Raw genomic sequence first — 25777 nt, 5'->3', positions numbered from 1 at the left:
GGCACTCAGCTGCCTCTGGTGGATGAATTGCCATGTCGGCTCACAATGTGTAACTCACTAGGACAGACATCTACTTTAATAAAGCAGTTGGTGGCTTCTGTGTTGGTTGATTATCTACATGTAAAATTTTGCAGCTGGCCCATTTAGCGGAAATCACAGCTGGGCAAGAAACGTCAACCTGCCTTACACTCGTCAAAGCGTGTAGAAACAATTGCCAGAAATTAGCAGTTATTTCTAGGTAAATACATACACAGTAATTCATGTACTGTAAAATAAAAATCCTACCTAAAAACAGTTTCCTTTACTGACAGGTGAAGCCAGGGGTGGACTAGGACCAGAAATCAGCACATTTTTTTCCTTGAGACCCCACACTGGCCCATTTTTCCCATAAGGTCCCCATTTAATTACATGAAATTGCCGTGGGGCGGAGATACAAAAAATTGCAGTTTTATGGCTAATTTCCTGCAATTCTACACATTTTGCCATGATTTATGCCATGTTACAATGATATTTGAGTGAGAGTGACTAACAAAATAAATGAGGGCCCCCTGGAGGTCAGGGCCCCTTTGTGCCCTGGCGGTAATTACAACAGATATCTGGGTAGACTAGATTACCAATCCAAAAAAGGTTGCTTGGGCTAATTGACTGACATAGCAAGAGGAAAACTGCTGATGCACAACATAATTTAGAAATTGTGTGTATTCTACTTTTTCGGGCCCCCTTGTGGCTGGGTGCCCTAGGCGACCACCTATGTTGCTTATGCCCAGGGCTGGCCCTTCCACCATTATTAGCCAGATAATTATAATTTTGAGCACATAAAGAAACCCAGTTAGACTGCCCATCGGACTAAAAATGGGCCAGCATTTGCCTGAAATGCCAGATGTTCAGTCCGCCCCTGGGTGAAACCATCCAAGATGTTGGGTTTGATTCTGGTCAAAGTGCAACTACTCAGTGATGATAGCTTTCCTCTTTCCTCAGTCTAATGGGGTTTTAAGTATGGACTTTATGGATGCTAATGTTCGGTAATGGCGACAGCTCCACGAGGACTGATCGGAAGGTGTGTGTGTGTGTGAATATATATGTGTGTGTGTGTGTGTACACTAGCAGGTTCTTCAGGCCTTATGATCTACTGTCAAGCTAGATGTTGTTGAGGAGCCTCAATTATGAAAGCATCCATTTTTTATCTTTTTTTTCTCCTTTACACACAAACACTTTTGTTATCTGATACACTGAAAAACCACTCCTACGCTCCATCACACACGTTTGTGTATGTGATAACACAATAAGATATTTATTGTACCAACTGCTATGTCTTCATTATAGACTAGCTTATGATTCATAGCTAACACGTAGCCACTAGTTTATATTGACATTTCAGGTGTCATGCAGCTATTCCATATGGAGAGAGAATGCTTAGTTGAATGGTTGCTTTTTTTTTTAGGTCCCCTTGGGGACTGGAGGGACCAGCGAGAGGATGACCTGGTTTAAATTTTCTCCTCTCTGCCTTGATGGTAGCTACCCATTTTAACAGAGTCCATCTGAGCAGATGAGAATCAACTGTACGGGTTAATTGGATCTTTTCTTACTAAGGAATATCGTCATTTTATCCATCTGCAGATAATTAGGTATACCTGAGGTCGTTTTGCGCTTCTCTAAGTCAATGTTGTTATTCTGACGGGTGCAGGTGCAGGTGCGGCTGTGGAAATCCAACGATTCTCTGTCCAGAGATAACAAGTAAGTCACCTACTTTGTGTGGCCGTTATTTAAAACCTGACTGCTGGTCAAATATATATATTTTTAATAGGCTATGTGGTAGGCTACGGTGACCTTACAACAAGCACGAGTGACAATGATTTATGGCAGAGATTTGACACTGAATGGAACGAATGTGATTCATTGTATTCTGACCTCTGATTCTCTTAAGTTTTGGTGCTTCTGAGATGGCTTAATAAAACGACAAAATGATCAGCTATAAATAGAGTAAAGGATACCATATGTCATATCTAATTTATTTAAGATGTAGGCTATTTAAAGTTCGGCTCTTCATTTGGCCTAAATCTGGTTCAATTCATGGTTTTAAATTTAGTTCAATGAATGTGCCTGTTCAGACAGAAGATGTGATATATTACCTGTAATATAAGGCAATGTTTATATGACCCCCTTTCAAACAGCCCCTTATTTACAATTTTCATGCAGGTATACCACTTTTATACACATCAGTCGTTAACTTGCAAATTGATAGGGGAGGGAGTGGGCAGTTTTGTTAAATAATGGGAGCTGTTTGCATTTCAAATTAGTGAGATATTAAACAATGGAAATGTTAATGAATGTACTTGCAAAAAAGCAGAGAACCACTCACACAGACCCAATACCTGTATTTTTCACAGGGTCTGTGAAAATGCAGGAATAATGACAACACTCTTAGCAAAAAAGGTGCTATCTAGAACCTAAAATAGTTATTCAGCTGTCCCCGTAAGAGAACCCTTTGAATAACCCTTTTGGTTCCAGGTATAGCTTTTTGTGGTTTCTTGTGGAAGCATTTCCACAGAAGGTTCTACTTGGAATCCAAAAGGATTCTACCTGGAACCAAAAAGGGTTCTCCTATGGGGACAGTAGAATAATCCTTTTGGAACCCTTTTTTCTAGGAGTGTTGATCTTTAGGTGGCTTTTAATTTGCAATGTTTTTTACCACTTTCAGATATACCAAAAGCAGGTAAAAAGAAACAGGCATGGTCAATTAGTGGAATCTATCTGTGTATGAAAGGGGTAACGTTTCCTTGTATATGTACAGCATTATACTGGCAGTAGAGTTGCCAGCTAAATACTGTATTTTCATTTTACAGCAGGGATGCTGTAAAATGTTTTACAATAAAAAAACAGAATTACAATACTGTGAATGAGCCTACTGTAATCATTACAGCAACACAGCTGTATTATATAATTACAGTAATTGCTGGCAACTCTGCTGCCAGTATAATGCTGTAAATTTACAGTACAGCATGTTACCGTAATCCATTTTATGGTACCAATACTCTTACTGTAATCTTTTTACAGTAATGGTAATGAATGACTGAATGAATGAATTAAATTCATTGAGGGGAGGTGGGTTTATTTGACTGTAATTGCATCTGGTTGGTGCAATAAGGTTGGCTGCTAGGTAATGTGCTTTCATATTACAGCATATAAAATATATACACTACCGTTCAAAAGTTTGGGGTCACTTAGAAATGTCAGTGTTTTTGAAAGAAAAGCACATTTTTTGTCCATTAAAATAACATCAAATTGATCAGAAATACAGTGTACACATTGTTAATGTTGTAAATGACTATTGTAGCTGAAAATGGCAGATTCTTTAATGGAATATCTACATAGGTGTACAGAGGCCCATTATCAGCAGCCATCACTCCTGTGTTCCAAAGGCGCGATGTGTTAGCTAATCCAAGTTTATAATTTTAAAAGGCTAATTGATCATTAGAAAACCCTTTTGCATTATGTTAGCACAGTTGAAAACTGTTGTCCTGATTTAAAGAAGCAATAAAACTGTCCTTCTTTAGACTAGTTGAGTATCTGGAGCCTCAGCATTTGTGGGTTCGATTACAGACTCAAAAAAGCCCTTTATTCTGAAACTCGTCAGTCTATTCTTGTTCTGAGAAATGAAGGCTATTCCATGTGAGAAATTGGCAAGAAACTGAAGATCTCGTACAACGCTGTGTAGTACTCCCTTCACAGAACAGCGCAAACTGGCTCTAACGAGAATAGAAAGAGGAGTGGGAGGCCCCGGTGCACAACTGAGCAAGAGGACAAGTACATTAGTGTGTCTAGTTTGAGCAACAAATGCCGCACAAGTCCTCAACTGGCAGCTTAATTAAATAGTACCCGCAAAACACCAAAGGTGACTCCGGGATGCTGGCCTTCTAGGCAGAGTTGCAAAGAAAAAGCCATATCTCAGACTGGCCAATAAAAAGAAAAGATTAAGATGGGCAAAAGAAAACAGACACTGGACAGAGATGGCTTTTTCTTTAGCTAACACAACGTGCCATTGGAACACAGGAGTGATGGTAATGGGCCTCTGTACACCTATGTAGATGGCTGATTTTTAATGGAATATCTACAGCTCTGTCAGAGTGACCATCGGGTTTTTGGTCACCTCTCTGACCAAGGCCCTTCTCCCCCGATTGCTCCGTTTGGCCCGGGTGGCCAGCTCTAGGAAGAGTCTTGGTGGTTCCAAACTTCTTCCATTTAAGAATAATGGAGGCCACTGTGTTCTTGGGGACCTTCAATGCTGCAGACATTTTTTGTTACCCTTCCCCAGATCTGTGCCTCGACACAATCCTGTCTCGGAGCTCAGTGGACAATTCCTTCGACCTCATGGCTTGGTTTTTGCTCTGACATGCACTGTCAACTGTGTGACCTTATATAGACAGGTGTGTGCCTTTCAAAATCATGTCCAATCAATGGAATTTACCACAGGTGAACTCCAATCAAGTTTTAGAAACATCTCAAGGATGGTCAATGGAAACAGGATGCACCTGAGCAACATTTTGAGTCTCTTAACGAAGGGTCTGAATAATTATGTAAATAAGGTATCTGTTTTTTCATTTTTAATACATTTGCAAACATTTCTAAAAAACAGTTTTCGCTTTGTCATTATGGGGTATTGTATGTAGATTACTGAGATTTGTAATTATTTCATCAATTTTAGAATAGGGCTGTAACGTACAAAATGTGGAAAAAGTCAAAGGGTCTGAATACTTTCCGAAGGCACTGTATCTTTATCTATATATTTCCGAATATCTTTATTAGATATAAGGGGTAGACATGCTCCAGATACGCATGTCCTTAATTTCATATACAGAGCTAGGACATTCTCTGTAATGGGACAGTTTCTACATGCATCCAATCCGAACCTCAGAAATCTCCCTGCTGCAGGAGATATCTAGGGTGAGATACGTTCAAGACACGCACCTGATGCGCTTGCACCCGCTTACACTTTGCGGAGTTAGAATATTCTACAAATATGTGTGTCAACATGCTAAGCCTTTATACTTGCATGAACGTATCCACATATTTTCAGAAATGTATCATGTCTATAGTCATTACCTGAAATGTATGTATCTGTATTTCCAAACAAATTAATAATTTCAATTTACATCGTGATGTGATATGTAATATTCATCCTCATATGTCTGATCGAAAATGGGCTAAATTCAACTCATGAAATGTCCAGCGCCTAAATTATTTTACTTGTTCAAGTGCCGAAAATCAAGGTGACATATCTGAGCGTAGATGGGTTGGTTGTTTAGCAACTACAGATGGGATGGGCTTAGATTGTTGACAAAATGTAAACTATATTTCAACTATAATGTTTATTGAAAACATAAATACACTTGCACAATGAGGACTTATTGTCTCTCACATACATCGTTACAGTTATTGGTTAGCTAGCAAGCACATTTTTTGCCATATTAGTATTGACATGAAATCAGTCAAAACACCTCAAAACAAGACATGGTATCAATAACATGTACTGTACATATTACCTCAATTACCTCAACTAACCGGTGCCCCACACACTGACTCTGTACTGGTACCCCCGCTATTGTCATTTTACTGCTGCTCTTGAATTATTTGTTACTTTAAAAAAATATATATAATTTTTTTTTTACTTAACACTTATTTTTCTTAAAACTGCATTGTTGGTTAAATGCTTTTATATTATTTGACTAGCTGAAATGAGTAACTTATGGCAGTTTCTTGTCATTCTTACTAGCTTTCTGGACATCCAGAATCACAACAACTCACAGACTTCTGCCCCATTCAAGCATGTGCATAGTTTTCGTAACGTTGTCAGCTAACTTATCTATACATTTGCACCATATTCAGTAGTAGGCTATATAAGGCACGGAAAGGCAAACATTGTCATATTTAATCCAAGTTTCTATTTCCAAAGCACATCTCCGCTATTTCTGTAAAAAAATGCATCATGGGCCTCCCGAGAGGCGCAACGGTCTAAGGCACTGCATTGCAGTGCTGGAGGCGTCACTACAGATCCGGGTTCTATCTCGGGCTGTGTCGCAGCCGGCCGCGACCGGGAGACTAATGAGGCGGTGCACAATTAGCCTAGCGTCGTCCAGGTTAGAGGAGGGTTTGACCGGCTGGGATGTCCTTGTTCCATCGCACTCTAGCGACTCCTTGTGGCGGCCGGCGCATGCACACTAACTTCGGTTGTTAGCTGTACGGTGTTTCCTCCGACACATTGCTGCGGCTGGCTTCCGGGCTAAACGGGTAGTGTGTAAAGAAGCAGTGCGGCTTGGCGGTGTCGTGTTTCGGAGGACGCACGGTTCTCAACCTTCACCTCTCCCAAGTTGCAGTAATGGGACAAGACTATAACTACCAATTGGCTAAAAAAAATAAACAAAACAATTTTTTTTTATCATAATGTTAAATAATAAAAAGAATAGGCCAATCTTTGCTAAAAAATGTATTTTATTTATTTAACAGAAAATAAAAGTTGCACACCTTCAATACCCCTGCCTGACCTGTTTGTAATCGACGATGGATGCAATGAGTGCAGATTGGGTCGTCAGTGGCAGTCCCTCGCAGTCCAGACTAGAGGTCAACCGATTATGATTTTTCAACGCCGATACCGATTATTGGAGGACCCAAAAACGCCGATACAGATTAATCGGACGATTTTTATATATATATTTGTAATAATGACAATTACAGCAATACAGAAAAAAAACTTTTTTAACTTAATATAATACATCAATAAAATCAATTTAGTCTCAAATAAATAATGAAACATGTTCAATTTGGTTTAATTAATGTAAAAATAAAGTGTTGGAGAAGAAAGTAAAAGTGCAATATGTGCCATGTAAAAAAGCTAACATTTTAAGTTCCTTGCTCAGATCATATGAAAGCTGGTGGTTCCTTTTAACATGAGTCTTCAATATTCCCAGGTAATAAGTTTTAGGGTGTAGTTATTATAATACTATTTCTCTCTATACCATTTGTATTTCATATACCTTTGACTATTGGATGTTCTAATAGGTACTTTAGTATTGCCAGCCTAATCTCGGGAGTTGATAGGCTTGAAGTCATAAACAGCGCAATGCTTGAAGCACATCGAAGAGCTGCTGGCAAATGCAGGAAAGTGCTGTTTGAATGAATGCTTACGAGCCTGCTGCTGTCTACCACCGCTCAGTCAGACTGCTCTATCAAATCATAGACTTAATTATAATGTAATAACACACAGATATGAGCCTTAGGTCACTAATTTGGTCAAATCCGTAAACTATAATATCGAAAACAACATTATTATTTCAGTGAAATACGGAACCGTTACGTATTTTATCTAACGTCTGGCATCCCTAAGTCTAAATATTGCTGTTACATTGCACAACCTTCAATGTTATGTCATAATTATGTACAATTCTGGCAAATTAATTACGGTCTTTATTAGGAAGAAATGGTCTTCACACAGTTTGCAACGAGCCAGGCGGCCCAAACTGCTGCACATACCCTGACTCTGCTTGCACAGAACGCAAGAGAAGTGACACAATTTCCCTAGTTTAAAGAAATTCATTTTAGCAGGCAATATTAACTAAATATGCAGGTTTAAAAATATATACTTGTGTATTGATTTTAAGAAAAGCATTGATGTTTATGGTTAGGTACATTGGTGCAACGACAGTGCTTTTTTCGCAAATGCGCTTGTTAAATCACCCGTTTGGCGAAGTAGGCTGTGATTCAATGATAAATTAACAGGCACCGCATCGATTATATGCAACGCAGGACAAGCTAGATAAACTAGTAATATCATCAACCATGTGTAGTTAACTAGTGATTATGTTAAGATTGATTGTTTTTTATAAGATACGTTTAATGCTAGCTAGCACCTTGCTGCACTCGCATAACAGGTAGTCAGCCTGCCGCGCAGTCTCCTCGAGGTGTGCAATGTAATTGGACATAATCGGTGTCCCAAAATGCCGATTACCGATTGTTATGAAAACTTGAAATCGGCCTAAATAATCGGCCATTCCGATTAATCGGTCAACCTCTAGTTCAAACCCAATGTGATGGTAATGTTGGTCTGTGATCCACTCTGAACTGTCAATGCATAAATTATGAATCAAAGTTGTGTGGATATTGCAAGAAAATATTGTAATTTCACATAACCATACCACAAGGTAGCTACTCTGCCTGCTTCATTGATGATGAGGAAACTAACTGGATCACTAACTGGACCAAGTTGCTAGTTACATAGCTAGCTATGTTAGTTAACTAGCTAGCTTTTAATAATCAGTAGTTTTGTATTTTTTATTTAACCTTTATTTATACAGGTTTTTCTCATTCAGATAACATGTTTTTTTCAAGAGAGACCTGGTCCAATACAAAATACACCTAAATGTTTTAAAACATTAGCTGTCTTCTTGAGGCTTGATAGGTGGTCCAAAAAGAAAATCACTGAAGTGAAGGCAATTTCGTTGTTTGTTAGCTAGCTAGGCTACAAGTTAGCTTCTACCCCCCTACCAAGCCTAGCTAGCTATCTTGTCCTACTGGCTGCTGACCAAATTAGCTAATGTTCTTGATTCTAGTTACTAAGATAAATAAAACATCTCAAATTAGCTACTCACTTTAACGTTAACTTCTTCTATGTATTTTCTGAACAGCTTCTCACTTTTTTGTTTCTCCAGTTGTCAGTTTGACCACACACCATTTACACACTAATTGTGGCGCCCAAATTAAAAAAGTGACATTTGGGACTCAACAGTAGAAAATACGTGATTCTAGCTAGGTTACCAGTTACAGTGCTTTTAGCTTGCAGTTTGCACACGCCTTTATCCAGAGGGAATATCAAAAATTATAGCCAGTGTCTGAAAGAATTATATGGATTTAATATTTGTCAAATTATTGAGCATGTCTTCAAAACTCAAATAAGCATCAGAAATGTTCCTTAATTTAGCATATCAAAATGTATATCAAGATCCTGATATGGACCTCAGTCAAGAGCATATGCATTATATGTGATGAGAAAATATAATATGTAGGCCTACTGTCAGTATTTGTCATCATAAAGAGAAAATAAAATGTCCATATAGGCCTATCACAGGATATCTAATGAGTCAATAAGCATGTGTTAAACAATTTTCAGAGTCTTTTCAGCATATCAAAAAGCATACCAAGATCTGGATTTGGCCCTCAGCCAAGAGAAGCATATCTGGAATCAATATACTGTAGCTTCCTTCATGACCTGGACTTTGTAAATTGGTATAGAATCAGGTCCCGTGTGGCTCAGTTGGTAGAGCATGGTGTTTGCAACGCTAGGGTTGTGGGTTTGATTCCCACAGGGGACCAGTACGAAAAAATAAATGTATGAAATGTATGCATTCACTACTGTAAGTCGCTCTGGATAAGAGTGTTTGCTAAATGACTAAAATGTAAATCAGCTTGATCCCCTCTGTCGAAGACACTTGGACCTTCTTTTTTAAATATTTTTTTTGTGGTATCGTTAACAAATACGTACCCATAAAGAAAATAATAATTAAAAACAGGTTCAGCCCCTGGTTCGACCGTGATCTGGCAGAGTTACTCCAGTTCAAGAATTCCATTTGGCAAATCGCTCGGCACACACATCCTTAGGCTGACTGGCTCTCGTTCAGGCAAATATGAAATAAGTGCACTCATTCTATCCGGAAGGCCAAAGTTAGTTACTTTAAGGAGCAGTTCTCTCTCTGTGGGTCTAACCCCAAGAATTTCTGGAAAACTGTTAAAGATCTGGAGAATAAACCCTCCTCCTCATAGCTGCCCATGTCCCTTAATGTTGATGATGTGGTTGTTACTGACAAGAAGCACATGGCTGAGCTCTTTAATCACCACTTAATTAAGTCAGGATTCCTATTTGACTCTGCCATGCCTCCTTGCCCATCCAACATTTCCTCATCTCCCACCCCTTCCATTGCGACTATCCCCGATGCTCCTCCCTCTTTTTCCCCTGCCTCACCAAAAAGTTTCTCCCTGGAGGCGGTCACTGAGTCCGAGATGCTAAAGGAGCTCTTTAAACTTGACCCCCAAAAAACAGCTGGGTCAGATGGTTTAGACCCTTTCTACTTTAAGGATGCTTCCCCTATCATTGCTGAGCCTATATCTGACCTTTTTAACCTGTCTCACCTCTCTTGGAAGGAAGCCATGGTGTGTCCTATATTTAAAGGGGGAGATCAAGCTGATCATAACTGTTATCGGCCAATTTCTATTTTGCCCTGTTTATCAAAAGTGTTGGAAAAACTTGTCAATAATCAACTGACTGGCTTTCTTGATGTCTATAGTATTCTCTCGGGTATGCAATCTGGTTTCCACTTAGGTTATGGATGTGTCACTGCAACCGTAAAGGTCTTAAATTGTGTCACCACTGACCTTCATTCAAAGCAATGTTGTGCTGCTATTTCATTGACTTGGCCAAACCTTTAGATATGGTAGACCATTCCGGCTAAGGAGAATTGGTGTCTCTGAGGGGTCTTTGGCCAGGTTTGCTAACTACCTCAGAGTGCAGTGTATACATTCAGAACTTCTGCTGTCTCAGCCACTGCTTGTCACCAAGGGAGTACCCCAAGGCTCGATCCTCGGCCCCACACTCTTCTCAATTTACATCAACAACATAGCTCAAGCAGTAGGAAGCTCTCTCATCCATTTATATGCAGATGAGTCTTATACTCAGCTGGCCTCACCCCAGCTATGTTAAAAGCTCTACAACAAAGCTTTCTTAATGTCTAACAAGCTTTCTCTTACCTTAACCTTATTCTGAAGATCTCCAAAACAAAGGTCATGTGGTATGGTAAGAATGCCCCTCCCCCCGGTGTGATTGCTACCTCTGAGGGTTTAGAGTTCGAGGTAGTCACCTCATACACGTACTTGGGAGTATAGCTAGACGGTACACTGTCCTTCTCTGAGCACATATCAAACCTGTAAGCTAAGGTTAAATCTAGACTTGGTTTCTTCTATCGTAATCGCTCCTCTTTCACCCCAGCTGCCAAACTAACCCTGATGGACTGTCATTTCTCTTTGCTTATTTGAGCTGTTCTTGCCATAATATGGACTTGGTCTTTGACCAAATAGGTCTATCTTCTGTATACCACCCTTACCAATCACAACACAACTGATTGGCTCAAACACATTGAAGGAAAGAAATTCCACAAATGTACTTTTAAAAAGGCACACCTGTTAATTGAAATGCATTCCAGGTGACAACCTCATGAAGCTGGTTGAGAGAATGTGTCCCAACATTTGACTAGTACTGCATGTCAAAAAGACATCTGGATTCAGAATTTGTCAGGATATGGTACATATCACAAAACTCAAAATATGCATTGGAAATTGTTTTAATTTCGCAAGTTTGTATCATGATTTAACAACAGTTGCAAACTTGTAACTTGACATTTGAATACATTCAATAAGATTTGCAAACATAATATATTAAGTCCATTTACAACTATAAATATTCTGTTATGAATCAAAAATACACATGCAGATTTTGTGCGTGCGCAGATTCAAGTTCTGACACACTGTAGAAAGTTTTGTAAATTTGTAGGAAGAGATTTGCAAGGAAAATCATTTGCGCTCTGGGGACAGGACCTTTTACTCCTGACCAATCACTTCCCTCTGCCAAAACCACAGCTGCCTAACCATTGACTGGATTGTTCCATCAATCAATTATCAGGAAGTAACTACCCACATAAGCAAGTGAGGAGGTAAAGAAAACCAAAACCATCTATGTAATTGTCTCTTATCTGTCTACATACATTTTCTGGTGAAAAGGCATGACAGTATGCTTATGTGCAATATAAAAATGGTACACTACACAAGACTGAAGAATAATACAAATAGGCTGCGTGTTGACTGGTAGCCCAATTCTGATCATTTTTTTCCCACTAATTGGTATTTTAACCTATCAGATCAGCTTTGAAAAAGATCTGATGTAAAACAAATCTGATGCAATTGGTCAAAAGACCAATTAGAGGAAAAATGATCAGAATTGGGCTGCCAGTCGACACAGCCAGGGACAAGTGAATATAAAGTCAGTTCTTGTGTTTGAAGCAGTTCGTATGAATTTGAGTTGTTACACACAGTACATGTTAAATGGCTATGAGACAGATGGAGACTCTTGCTGTTATCAAAAGGTATCACTGAAGGCCCCCGTATTCAGTCAGGCAGCTCGAAGCAGATGTGTTCCACCATCCAACCCCTTGTCACAGCATGCAGTGGCCTGATAGGGAGATGACAATTCATTATGTACCTTTCATCACCAAAGCAGTGTTAGCATTTACTGCACATGTTGCTGAACAATCCAACCATTTTGTTACCATCATTGATCTAAATGGGAAATTCACATATATCAAATTCATAAGCATTGACTAATAATTCTAGGGTCCTGTGGTGGTCTAGCAACATGCTGCTTTCTAGTGACCTTAATCCCTCTGCACCTGAAATGCAACAAGAAAAACATGAATAACATTACGCCTAGTCAGTCAGTAACTTGGGTAATTAAACACTCATTTAAAGTGTGCACATCAGCCAAATGATACCCAACCAATACAGCCTAGTAGTCCATTTGCAGTGAAATTGGGAGGAATTTCTCTTGACAACTTTTTCAGTCACCCATTAATTAATAAACAAGCAGTGGAATGAGTCAGTTTGACAAAAAGTGTTCAAAAGTCTTAAAAATATAGCTATAGTTAGTTTTCATTTTCTAGAAACCTAGCTAACAATAGCTGCACTGCAGTGATGATGGTGGAAGTTAGCTAGCTACCTTTCCCCCAGCTGTTTTAATTTAGCTAGTTAATGTTAATGTCATTTGTATAAACTATCAGATTGTTAACTAGCAAATATTTGTTTTCCCCTCGTATCTAAAACTGCCTGATAAAACTTGCAAGTTGATGGTAAAGCTAGGATGAATGTCCGAGGCCATACACCTAATGCAATTGCTGGTCTGGAGTTCGTCTGAAATGTACCATTATATTTCAAATGATAATCAAACTATTGTCATGCCTTTTCACCAAAAAAAAAAAAAAAATCGATGTAGACAGATAAGAGACGATTACCATCAAGTAGATCATTTTGTTTTTCTTTACCTCATCCTCTCTTGCTCATGTGGTAGTAGCTACTTCCTGATATTTGATTGATGGAAAGATCCAGCCAATGGTTAGGCGGCTGTGGTTTTGGTAGAGGGAACTGATTGGTCAGGAGTAAAAGGTCATTTCTCCAGAGCGAAAAATCAAGATTTTACTTGCAAATTTCTTCCTACAAATTTACAAAACTTTCTACAACGTGACAACAATGACAGAACTGCCGAACACACTCAGATTCAAAATCTGCAAGTGTATTTTTGATTCACAGCAGAGTATTCATAGTACTAAATTGACTTTCAATCATTCTGAATATAATATATATTCAAATATCAAGTTACAAGTTTGCAACTATTGTTAAATCGTTCACACATCATGACATAAGCTTTCATAGTATTACCATGACAAGCGGCAAAACATTTCGTCTTTCAATCACCCACGTGGGTATAACCAATGAGCAGATGGCACGTGGGTACCTGCTTCTATAAACCAATGAGGAGATGGGAGAGGCAGGACTTGTAGCGTGATCTGGTCAGAAATAGGAATGACTTCAATTTTACATGGAACCCGAACCGGCGGCGCACGTGCGCCATCCTGCGCTATCATGTATAAATGTATTTTGTCCCCCTACACCAAACACGATCACAACCCACAGGTTAAAATATCAAAACAAACTCTGAACCAATGACGTTAATTTGGGGACAGGTCGAAAAGCATTAAGTTGAGGACAGACGTTCTGCTAGCAGAACGCCTCGCCAAATATCCAATGGTAGAGAGTGGCGCGAAATACAAAAACCTTAAAAATGCTATAACTTCAATTTCTCAAACATATTACTATTTTACACCATTTGAAAGATAAGACTCTCGTTAATCCAACCACATTGTCCAATTTATAAGTCGCTCTGGATAAGAGCGTCTGCTAAATGACGTAAATGTAAATGTCCGATTTCAAAAAGGCTTTACAGCGAAAGCAAAACATTAGATTTTAGACATTAGAGAGTACCCAGCCAAAAATAATCACACAGCCATTTTCAAAGCAAGCATATATGTCACAAAAACCCAAACCACAGCTAAATGCAGCACTACCCTTTGATGATCTTCATCAGATGACACTCCTAGGACATTATGTTATACAATACATGCATGTTTTGTTCAATCAAGTTCATATTTATATCAAAAAACAGCTTTTTACATTAGCATGTGATGTTCAAAACTAGCATTCCCACCCAAAACTTCCGGTGAATTTACAAAATTACTAATCATAAACGTTGACAAAATACATAACAATTATTTTAAGAATTATAGATACACAACTCCTTTATGCAATCGCTATGTCAGATTTTAATTAAAATAGCTTTTCGGCGAAAGCACATTTTGCAATATTCTGAGTACATAGCTCGGCCATCACAGGCTAGCTATTCAGACTTCGAGGCTCACTAAACTCAGAATTACTATTAGAAAAATTGGATTACCTTTGCTGTTCTTCGTCAGCATGCAATCCCAGGACTTCTACTTCAACAACAAATGTTGTTTTTGTTCCAAATAATCCATAGTTATATCCAAATACCTCCGTTTTGTTCGTGCGTTCAGGTCACTATCCAAAGGGTAACGCGCGAGTGCATTTTGTGACAGAAAAATTCAAAATGTTCCATTACCGTACTTAGAAGCATGTCAAACGCTGTTTAAAATCAATTTTTATGCTATTTTTCTCATAAATTAGTGATAATATTTCAACCGGACAATGTTGTATTCATTCAAAGACGAAAATAAAAAAATGGCGAGGTCTCGTGAATGCGCATCTCCAGTCTCTCTGTCACCAGGCAGTCCACTGACAAACTGTGCTGCTGTTATCTGCCCAGAGACAGGAGACGCCTCATTCCGGTTTCTGAAGGCTTTAGAGAGCCAATGGAAGCCTTAGAAAGTGTCACGTAACAGCTCAGATACTGTAATTTCGATAGAGATGCAACAGAAGGACTACAAATTGTCAGACAGGCCACTTCCTGATTGGAATCTTCTCAGGTTTTTGCCTGCCATATGAGTTCTGTTATACTCCCATTCACCATTCAAAGTTTTAGAAACTTTAGAGTGTTTTATATCCAAATCTACTAATTATATGCATATTCAGTTTCTGGGCAAGAGTAGTAACCAGATTAAAATCGGGTGCGGGTTTTTTTTTTTTTTTTCACCCGGCCGTGAAATACTGCCCCCTATCCACAACAGGTTTTTAAACATGGCAATTTAGCTAGTTAGCTTGCACTTGCTAGCTAATTTGTCTTATTTAGCTAGCTTGCTGTTGCTAGCTAATTTGTCCTGAGATATAAACATTGAGTTGTTATTTTACCTGAAATGCACAAGGTCCTCTACTCCGAAAATTAATCCACACATAAAACGGACAACCGAATCGTTTCTAGTCATCTCTCCTCCTTCCAGGCTTTTTCATCTTTGAACTTATATGGTGATCGCATCTACACTTTCATAGTATTACCACAACCGGCAATCACCCACGTGGGTATAACCAATTGTCACAGGTGTCGTAATGTAGAGACCAAATAATATTTTTGCAGGAATCTCCTTGCGAATGATTTTGCCGAGGATTGTATCTCCGCCGGCCTGGGCAACCAGAGCTTTTGCTATCTCCTCCTTTATTATAGCGAACACGGAAAAACAATAAACAAAGAACGACAGCTAACAGATTTGCAGGCTATAACTACAAGCAGTGCAAATACAACTACCCACAAAATAACCAAACCAAACACACACCTCCATATAGGACTCTCAATCAGAGGCAACTAGAAACACCTGCCTCCAATTGAGAGTCCAACACCCAATCCTAAACATAGAAAACTAAACTAGACAGACCATAGAAATGCATACACAACACAAACCCTCTGTCACGCCCTGACCAAAACTAATACAATTACTCCCTCTGCTGGTCAGGACGTGACACCAATGAGGAGATGGCACGTGGGTACCTGCTTCTATAAACCAATGAGAAGATGGGAGAGGCAGGACTTGCAGCGCGATCTGCGTCAGAAATAGAAAGGAGTTCTATTTTAGCCCTTGGCATCGCAGACGCTCGTTGGTGCGCGCGAGCAGTGTGGGTGCAATAATTGAATAACATGGATTTCTACATTTATTTTGCGATGCTCGCGCACACGACGTGTCTGGTTTGGTCAGCATGTTAGCCCTTGGCAACGCAGACGCTCGTTGGCGCGTGTGAGTAGTGTGGATGCAATAATTGAATAACATAGATTTCTAAAATTATTTTGCAGCGAACGCAGTGTGGTCAGCCTATTACCCAGAAACACTCACAGCTGTAATTGCTACCAAAGGTGCTTTTAAAAAGTATTGACTCAGGGTGTGAATTCTTATGTAAATCTAATATTTTTGTGTTTCATTTTCAATAAATTTGCAAACATTTCTAAAAAACATGTTTTTTCACTTTGTCATTATGGGGTATTGTGTGTAGATGGGTGAAAAAAAAAAATATTTAATCAATTTTGAATTCAGGCTTTAACACAACAAATTATAAGTCAAGGGATATGAATACTTTCATATCACTGTATATACAGTATATACACTGAGTATACAAAACATTAGGAATACCTTCTATGATCCCTTATTGATGTCACTTGTTAAATGCACTTCAATGAGTGTAGATGAAGGGGAGGAGACAGGTTAAAGAAGGATTTTTAAGGCTTGAGACAATTGAGACATGGATTGTGTATGTGTGCTATTCAGAGGGTGAATGGGTAAGACAAAAGATTTAAGTGCCTTTGAATGGGGTATGGTAGTAGGTGCCAGGCACACCTGTTTGTGGCAAGAACTGCAACGCTGCTGGGTTTTTCACGTTCAACAGTTTCTCATGTGTATCAAGAATGGTACACCACCCAAAGGACATCCAGCCAACTTGATACAACTGTGGGAAACCTTGGAGTCAACATGGGTCACCATCTCTGTGGAACGCTTTCGACACCTTGTAGAGTCCATGCACCGACAAATTGAGGCTGTTCTGAAGGCAAAAGGTGGGGGTGCAACTCAATATTAGGAAGGTGTTCTTAATGTTTTGTACACTCAGTGTATACGAAATACTGTATGTATGAACCACGTCCACTTCTAGAGACCTTAACAAAGGCTTCCAAACTTGCAGTGACTAGAGGGAAAAACAGACCAAGGACATGACATTTACTCAACCATTAAAAGTTTGAGACTTGCTGCCAATCCAATCTGTCCCCTATACCCATTGAATTGTTGCGGTACTACTACCACATTACATTTGACATCTTTGTCATTTAGCAGATGCTCTTATCCAGAGCGACTTACAGGAGAAATTAGGGTTAAATGCCTTGCTCAAGGGATATTGACAGATTTTTCACCTAGTCGGCTCTGGAATTCAACAGCTCCACGTGGTCTTCATCCATGGGGATGGAAGTTGCGCTGCCCTGGGCAGCGGCTCCTTCTGGCTCCTCCTCCTCCTCCTCCTCATCACTGTCTAGTGGAGGGGGCTGGGGAAGATTCAAGCCCTTCGACTCTATTCTCTCCTGGACTTCTTGCAGTTGCTCTGCCACTGGGGGCATATCCTCGGGCTGGTCCCCGGGTGTAGCATTTAGTCCATCAGGAACCTGGTTTAGTGGCTGGTAATAGTAACCTCCATTATCCTCCTCCTCGTCTCCCACACCTAAAGTTAGACTCAGAGATATGACGTACAGTAGATGCAGAAAGTAAACAGCGTAGTGGGTCAATTTCCGCAACAACTAAGAGCGTTGAAGCACAAGGTTGAACTTTTCTCTCGGTGAACAGCATAAAGTGCACACATGCACAAATGCGGAGATACTGTGTGAGAGCGAAGTCTTGCATCTCGTTCATCTCAATATCTGTGGTGCTGCTCCTAGCGACGTCATTTTGCTGAGTCTACCTTTTAAATTGGTATAGCACTCTCACTCACGGGTGCAATAAATGTAGCCTCTTACAATGCACGCCTCAAAATATGCTAAAGCTAGAATCCTTCGTTTCAACATGCATTGTTGGACATATAAATTAATGATATACACCCATTAATTCTTGAAGAATAGAACTTGCACTACATGAACTAAAGTATGAGGACACCTGCTCGTCGAACATCTCATTCCAAAATCACAGGCATTAACATGGAGCTGGTTGCCCTTTTCTGCTATAACAGCCTCCATTCTTCTGGGAAGCCTTTCCACTAGATGTTGGCTTCCATTTAGTCATGAGCATTAGTGAGGTTGGGCACTGTTGGGCGATTAAGCCTGGCTCACAGTAGGCATTCCAATTCATCCCAAAGGTATTCGATGGGATTGAGGTCAGGGCTCTGTTGAGGTCAAATTCTTCCACACAGATCTCAACAAACCATTTCTGTAAGAACCTCACTTTGTACACGGGGAACTTGTCATCCTGAAACAGTAAAGGGTCTTCCCCAAACTGTTGCGACCAAGTTAGAAGCACAGAGTCGTCTCGAATATCATTGTATGCTGTAGCATTAAGATTTTCCTTCACTGGAACTAAGGGGCCTAACCCGAACCATGAAAAACAGCCCCAGACCATTATTCCTCCACCACCAAACTTTACAGCTGGCACTATGCATTCGGGCAGGTAGCGTTCTCCTGACATCCACCAAACCCAGCTTCGTCCATCAAACTGCCAGATGTTGAAGTGTGATTCATCAATCCAGAGAACGCGTTTCCACTGCTCCAGAGTTCAATTGCGGTGAGCTTTATAACACTCCGGCAGACGCTTGGCATTACGCACGGTGATCTTAGGCTTGTGTACGTCTGTTCGTCCATTTAAACCCATTTCATTAAGCTCCCTACGAACAGTAAATTTGTGGAAATTACTTGTTGGAAAGATGGCATCCTATGACAGTACCACATTGAAAGTCACTGAGCTCTTCAGTAAGGCCATTCTACTCCTAATATTTTATACACCTGTCAGTAACGGGTGTGGCTGAAACAGTGAAATCCACTAATTTGAAGGGGTGTCCACATACTTTTGTATATATAGTGTATAAATGCCTCATGAGCTTAGTTCATCTGTTGCACCCCATCAGAACCCAAAATATAAACTTGTTTTACTCCAGTGTTTGTTAACAATGTAAATGTTAATAAACACTGTATAGCCATAAAACATGTATGGTTAAAACAATTATTTTTACCGTAAATTCTGGACTATAAGCCGCAACTTTTTTCCCAGGCTTTGAACCTCGCGGCTTAAACAATGACGCGGCTAATATATGGATTTTTCCCGCTTTCAATTTTTTTTCTTCCAAAAAAACACATTCTGTGACGTGCTCAGTTTTTTGGTGGCATGAAGCTTTCATTAGACCAATGAAATTGCCGAACGGGTTATGGTCAAACAACTTTTTTGTTTACTGATTAGATTAAATCGAGCGCTCTGAAACTTCCCATCATTCTGATTACGGTAGTCATTTTGTCACCCTCATCTTGGCAAAGACACGGAGAAATGCATAAGATGCAGCTTTCAAGTTGAAGGCGATTGTTCTGGCTGTTGGAAAAGGAAACAGAGCTGCCGCACGGGAGCTTGGTCTTAATGAGTCGATGATAAGACGTTGGAAACAGCAGCGTGAGGAATTGACTCAGTGCAAAAAGACAACTAAAGCTTACTGCTCATTTTGTGTTTCGTTAAAGCCTATTTATTTTTGTTACAAGCCGTGTTTCGTTAAAGCCTATTTATTTTTGTTACAAGCCGTGTTTCGTTAAAGCCTGTGTAAAGTTCATTTGTTTCAATGTACCGGTAGGCACCTGCGGCTTATAGACATGTGCGGCTTATTTATGTTCAAAATAATATTTTTTTTTAAATTCAGTGGGTGCGGCTTATATTCAGGTGCGCTTAATAGTCCGGAAATTACGGTATATCATGGATGGTCAGTCCTTGCATCAATAGCTCTGTCTATGAATTTGAGAGTGGTTACATTTCTCCAGGCCTATCCATCAGCTGTTTACCAAAACAGAGGAGGGGTGGCAGCTTTGTTGTTGTGTTATTTTTTACCCAGTGTTATTCAAGTGGTAATACATTTGTGGTAATACATACATTTTCTTAAGATTTATTTTCAATCACATCCTCTGTTGATTTTGTTGTTAATCTGAAGGTGATATTGGGTCATGGCCAGTCTGCAGCAGGAGTACCCCCTGGTCCTGCTGGGGATTCTGGAGGAGCTGGCTGCTATGCGCCACTGGCTTTCCTTTCAGGACCTGTGTAGAATGGTCAGCACCCGCTTCGACCTGCAGCACCTCACAGAGCTTAGGAGCCTGCTGTTCTCCGCAGCTTGCCGCGATCCCTGTTTCCCTGCCACCCTCTTCAGAGACAGGGTCAACCCTAAGGGACTGGGGACATCCCCGATTGGCGTGGCAGCTGACATCGTCACAATATTCAACCTCATTCAAATGACGGGTGGGGTTCCTGACGAGGCCCAGGTGGCCCAGCCAATGAAAGCTCAGCTCGGCCCCAATATCGACCAATCCCCGGGGCCCTCTTTGCAAATTTCTTTGCCTATCGCTGACGAGGTGAGATTCTCCAGCCGCGATAGAGTGCGCACACTGTCAGACTCTCAGACCCTCTCAGGCCCTATCAACCAGAGCTTGCTCTGGCCCAAATCAAATTACTCGTTCCGCAAGCGTGCCAGTCTCCCTCCTGATCCCCTCTCTCTGGTCTCATCATCCCCTCCAGGCCGTGCCAGGGCTGTGTCTTTCGACTGGCACCACAACACCCCGCTGTTCGCTGGCAGTGGAAGCATCCCAGGCCAGGCCATGCAGAGCATCTACCTCCCCCTGGAGACAGACAGCGAGTCCTCAAAGGATTCCCTGAGTGGAGACTCGGCACCCAGGGATCCCGGATCAGAGCCGGGATCGCAGCCGGGATCGGAGCGGCATTCCTGCGCGAAGAAGAGAGGTATTTTCAAGATGGACTTCCACAACCAGTCGCACCTCGTTCCCGAGGTGACCATTAGTACCGAGACTCCGAGAGTAGGAGTAGGAGGAAGAGGGAGGCAGGAACTTTTCACCAATCGCAGCTTCGAGATGCTCTCCAACCCGTATCCTTCGCACACTGTCTGTCGGCCTTCGCCGGAGCACCAGGCCAAGCATGAAAGCCTGGATTACCTCCAGGACTCCACATACTTTGGCCCAGGCGGTACTATTCCTGAATGGTCCCCCCGCCACCTCCCACCCCCCAGGACCCGTAGGCCAGGATGGATGGACAAGAGCCTCAGTCTGGATGACAGGTTGGTGGGCTTGGATGGCTCCGAAGGCTCCCTTCAGAGGAGACTTGCCCCCAGCCCCGTCACAAACAACCCTGGTGAGTGGACCGTCAGTCCCAGACCTGAAGGAGGAGGGTGGATGGCCTGCAGTACGGGCACCCAGACAGACACCATGCCGGGCACGCGGCACCTGCGGAGCCTGGTGCACGCCGACCACCTGTCCTTCATGACCTCAATGGACAACCCCGACATGATAGGCGAGGACGACATCAGCGCCATCTTCCGCTTCCTGGATGACATGAGCATGTACGGCTCCACAGGGTACATCTGCCCCCCCGACGGGGGCCCTTCGGCAGCCCAGGACACCCCGGAGGCACGGCGCGGCCGCCTGGGCCAGCTCCAGAGGCTCTTCCATTCGCTGGACGGCAGTGACGATGGCGGGCTCAAGGCCAGCGTGTGTAAACTCCTCCTGAGAATGGGCCAGATCGAGCAGAGCCTGGAGTCCCTGTCCGAGGTCAAGGCCGAGATCTCCCAGGTGCTCTCCTTCCTCCAGCGGCTGGACGAGAAGATGCAGGAGCAGGCCGTGGAAGGTAGGCGGGGAGGTAGGTGGCTGGGACCCCCCAGCGGCGGTGAGTCTTCCCTGGGTGTGCTGAGCCATCCGCTCAGCCCTGGGTCTGGTTGCTCCTCTGAGCCCCAGCCCCTGTCTGTGTCTGGGCATTCGTTTGGTAGCCTGGACTGGAACCGGTGGGGGAAGATGGAGGCGAACAAAGGTGTGAGCGAAACCAAAGTGGGGAAGAAGGGGGTGCTCTCTCGGCAGGCCTCTTGCAAGAGTGGCGTGGACTCCAAGCGGCCAAGCATCATCTCCATCTTGTCTGCACGGGATTGGACGGTGTCTTTCTCAAAAAGTAAAGATGACAAGGCCCAACCCGGGAAAACAGGACAGGTACTGTACCAACTTAGTCAGTGCAACAGTGTGTGTGTATGTGCACGCATGCATGCATGCATTCGTTTTGGAGATTTGGATTTGGTTTGGAGTGAGTGTGATAGTGTGTGCGAGTGTGAGTGTGTGTGTGTTTTATTTTAGTGTGTGTGTGCTCATTTTGTTGCTAAATCAGATGTTTAGCTGTGTGTGTCTTGTAAGGCAGTCTTAGGTTCTGGGTCTGACCTGTTTTCCTGCTCCGTATAATTGTATGTTGCTGTTTGGAACTAGCCTGGTCAACCAGACTGCTGCACTAACGTTTTGTTTCATGTGAAGTGAATGAGAGCTATCGCAAGATCCGTCTGGTTTCACAAGGCTAGTGGCTAGTTGTGTGAGGGTAAGGAATTATAAACTCTGTGGATTTTGGGGTTTTAGGCAGAAATTTGAAAGAACTAGACTAATACAGAGACTAAAACCTAAAGCAGAACTTGAGTCAGACATTAGCTTAGTCAATTATTCCCATAGCTCTTTTACTGTCAATGCAAGACTGCCTTTCAGTAATCAGTAATTCCCCACTTCTCCACACAAAGGAAAGAGCAGGTTTGCTTGTGTGTATCCAGTTTGTTCACATATGTATTCCATATTTGTTCCTGACATTATGTTTGATTTATTTTTCTCTCTTCCTCCCATCCCTTCCACATTTCCTCTTTCACATCTTTGTCCCACCTTCCATGCAGACGGACCAATCAAACAGCTCTGCCCAGAGTCACAAACTCCCTCCTCAAAAACACTCCCACTTGGTGGAGCAGGTGTCCAACTCTTCTCTCATCCGTCAGAAGGGTGGCGGTTTGACCAATCCTAGCTTGTCCTCTGGGTTGACCTCTGGGTTGACCTCTGACATCCGATTGGCTGAGGGGAGAGGAGCCCCGGTCTGGACCGTGGAGGAGAGAGAGGCCAGAATATCCCCTCTGGACCTACAGGTACTGTATAGTTTGACCTTGTTGACCTTTTGGTAGCGCAGTACTTAACGACAACTGTGGGCCGCATTAAATCAACTCACGGGACCCGTCTGGCCGCCAGCACGAGCTCCCTGCTTTCCAAGAGGAAATGTTTGGTTGCTTTTCATAAGCACATGAGCACGTATGTCTTATTGTAATCATATATGCTGTGAATGTTCAACAGACTGAACAAATGAGTTATTTGGTCAAGATCATTATGAGATTATACTAATACATTATACATATGACATGTCTTTTGATGCACTATAACCGCATTATAATGCATTAAATGAAGTTTAGCTTTCTCCCAAAATGATACAAACTAGGATTAGTCAGTGAACCTTCAGAAAATAAAGAATCACGTGTGGCTCAGTTGGTAGAGCATGGCACTTGCAATGCCATGGTTGTGGGTTTGATTCCCACAGGGGACCAGTACGAACATGTATGCACTCACTACTGTAAGTCTATCTGTATAAATGACTAAAATGTATATCTGAACTGGGATCCAAAAGGAACTTCCAATGAATAGGATAAAAAAATTAAAAAAATAATAAAACCCAATTTTTCTCTCCAATTTTCGATCTTGTTGCATTGCTGCAACTCCCCAACTGGCACGGAAGGCGAAGGTTGAGTCATGCGTCCTCCAAAACATGACACGCCTAACCACACTCCTTAACACCCGACAGCTTAACCCGGAAGCCAGCCGCACCATTGTGTCGGAGGAAACACTGTTCAGCTGGCGACCGGGGTCAGCCCACAGGCACCGGGCCACAAGGAGTCGCTAGAGCACGATGAGCCAAGTAAAGCCCCACCGGCCAAAACCTCCCCTAACCCGGACGACGCTGGGCCAATTGTGCGCAGTCTTATGGGACTCTCGGTCACGGCCGGTTGTGGCACAGCCCGGGAATGAACTCGGGTCTGTAGTAACGCCTTTAGCCCTGCATGCGATGCGGTGCCTTAGACCATTGTGCCACTCGGGAGGCCCCAGTGAATAATACTTTTAATGGAACAACTGGAACGGTTATCTACTTGACTGGCATAATAGAGTGGTGACCTTATGTTTTGTCTCGTAGGCCCAGGAGTCTCTAAACCCTAATAACCTGGAGTTTTGGATGGAGGACATCTACACGCCAGGTTACAGCACACTGCTGAGACGCAAAGAGGCAAACCAGCGCAGAGCCAAAGCCTGCAAGCTGGGGGCGCTCATCTTCACTTCCATCACCATCATCCTCGTCATCGTCATCCCTATCGCCACCATGAGCTCTTGAGGCTCTGTATGCATGCCAGACATGAGACCTCCAAACAAAAATACTGATTTGATTTGTTGATTGGCGATGACGGGATGGTGGGATTCTGAATGCGGTGTTGATGTGATACTTTTTTCATATAACGGTGTAGGGGGAGTAATGTGCCCTACATTTACCATGCTCTTACACCAGTGTATTCAGGAGAGAGTATTAAGGAAAGACAAAGCTAAACTAATGCAAATTCTTTGTGAATCTGGCACCATGTTATTACAATCTGTCATGGCCTTATCCTGTTGCCCACATACCTTACTGGGCTAATTTCTTTCAAGCACAAATGGAAAAAATGCATAACAGTAAAAAGCACAGCATTTATGTAGGCCTTCTGTCTGCCATTATTTCTCATTAAGTTATGTTGAATAAAATATTGATTTGTCATAATGGTTTTCGCTCCCATTTTGTCATCCATGTGCGGGAAATCAGTGATTTCCTCTATATTTTACTGGCTATGTCAATGCAGTCTTTTGATGAGAAACCACCCCTGTTTGTTGTTGTTGATGTTGATGTTTTGGGCCTTAGGGATATGGAAAAGGAAGCCTTTGCCAGGAACCACTTTGTGAATTGAGGATTCTCTGTGTAATCTAATTTATGTTATAGCACTCTACCATGTTAGTGTACTGTATGTACACAGATACACACACACACACACACACACACACACACACACACACACACACACACACACACACACACACACACACATGCGTGTGCATGCACATGCACACACATCACACGTGCATGAATGCACACACACACACATCACATTGACACATACATTACACACAATCACAGCCAAAATTCCTATGATGTGATTGTCAAGGGATATGCAGTCTTACTGGTTCTGTCACATTTCACTTGGGAAGAATGTCTATGTTGTAGTTGAGTGTACTAGTACTACTAGTACTGAGGTCACCTGGGGTTAGGGCTGATGGTTCACAATTTGGAGATTGACTCTCGCAGTGCTTTGGAGGGTGATGTGAAAATGTAAGGCCAAAGTTTGTTTTGCTGTGCTGGCATTGCAGACACTGAGCCCTCACCCACCCACACACACGCAGGATGTTCAGAGTGTGGGGGGTGAGGGGGAGGGGTCGGATCCATGCATTGCTTCCTCTTAAGTGGATGTGTGTCGACTAAGTGGTCCCCTCGAGTCTAGTTGCAGATCCATTACTGTTGTTGTGTTGGTGCCACAGGAAAGCCCTAAC

The 25777-nt window shown here is 42.0% G+C and overlaps 1 protein-coding gene and 1 long non-coding RNA gene across 2 annotated transcripts; one reads left to right on the top strand and one right to left on the bottom strand.

Moving 5' to 3' along the window:
• Nucleotides 1-11362: 11362 nt before the first annotated feature.
• On the bottom strand, nt 11363-13166 carry LOC106565210 (uncharacterized). Its single transcript, XR_001319628.2, has 2 exons — nt 13098-13166; nt 11363-12262 (listed from the first exon to the last, which is right to left on the bottom strand). It is a non-coding gene; the product is annotated as an uncharacterized lncRNA (long non-coding RNA).
• Nucleotides 13167-20168: 7002 nt separating this feature from the next.
• Nucleotides 20169-24956, top strand: LOC106565208 (major intrinsically disordered Notch2-binding receptor 1). Its single transcript, XM_014132071.1, has 3 exons — nt 20169-22297; nt 23011-23253; nt 24345-24956. Exons 1-3 carry the CDS (start codon nt 20261-20263, stop codon nt 24537-24539), a joined length of 2475 nt encoding a protein of 824 aa, XP_013987546.1. The 5' UTR covers nt 20169-20260; the 3' UTR covers nt 24540-24956.
• The last annotated feature ends 821 nt before the right edge of the window (nt 24957-25777 follow it).

This window comes from Salmo salar, chromosome ssa12 (assembly GCF_905237065.1).
Source record: "Salmo salar chromosome ssa12, Ssal_v3.1, whole genome shotgun sequence".
Lineage (NCBI taxonomy): Eukaryota > Metazoa > Chordata > Actinopteri > Salmoniformes > Salmonidae > Salmo > Salmo salar.
This window is presented reverse-complemented; position numbering and strand designations above follow the sequence as displayed.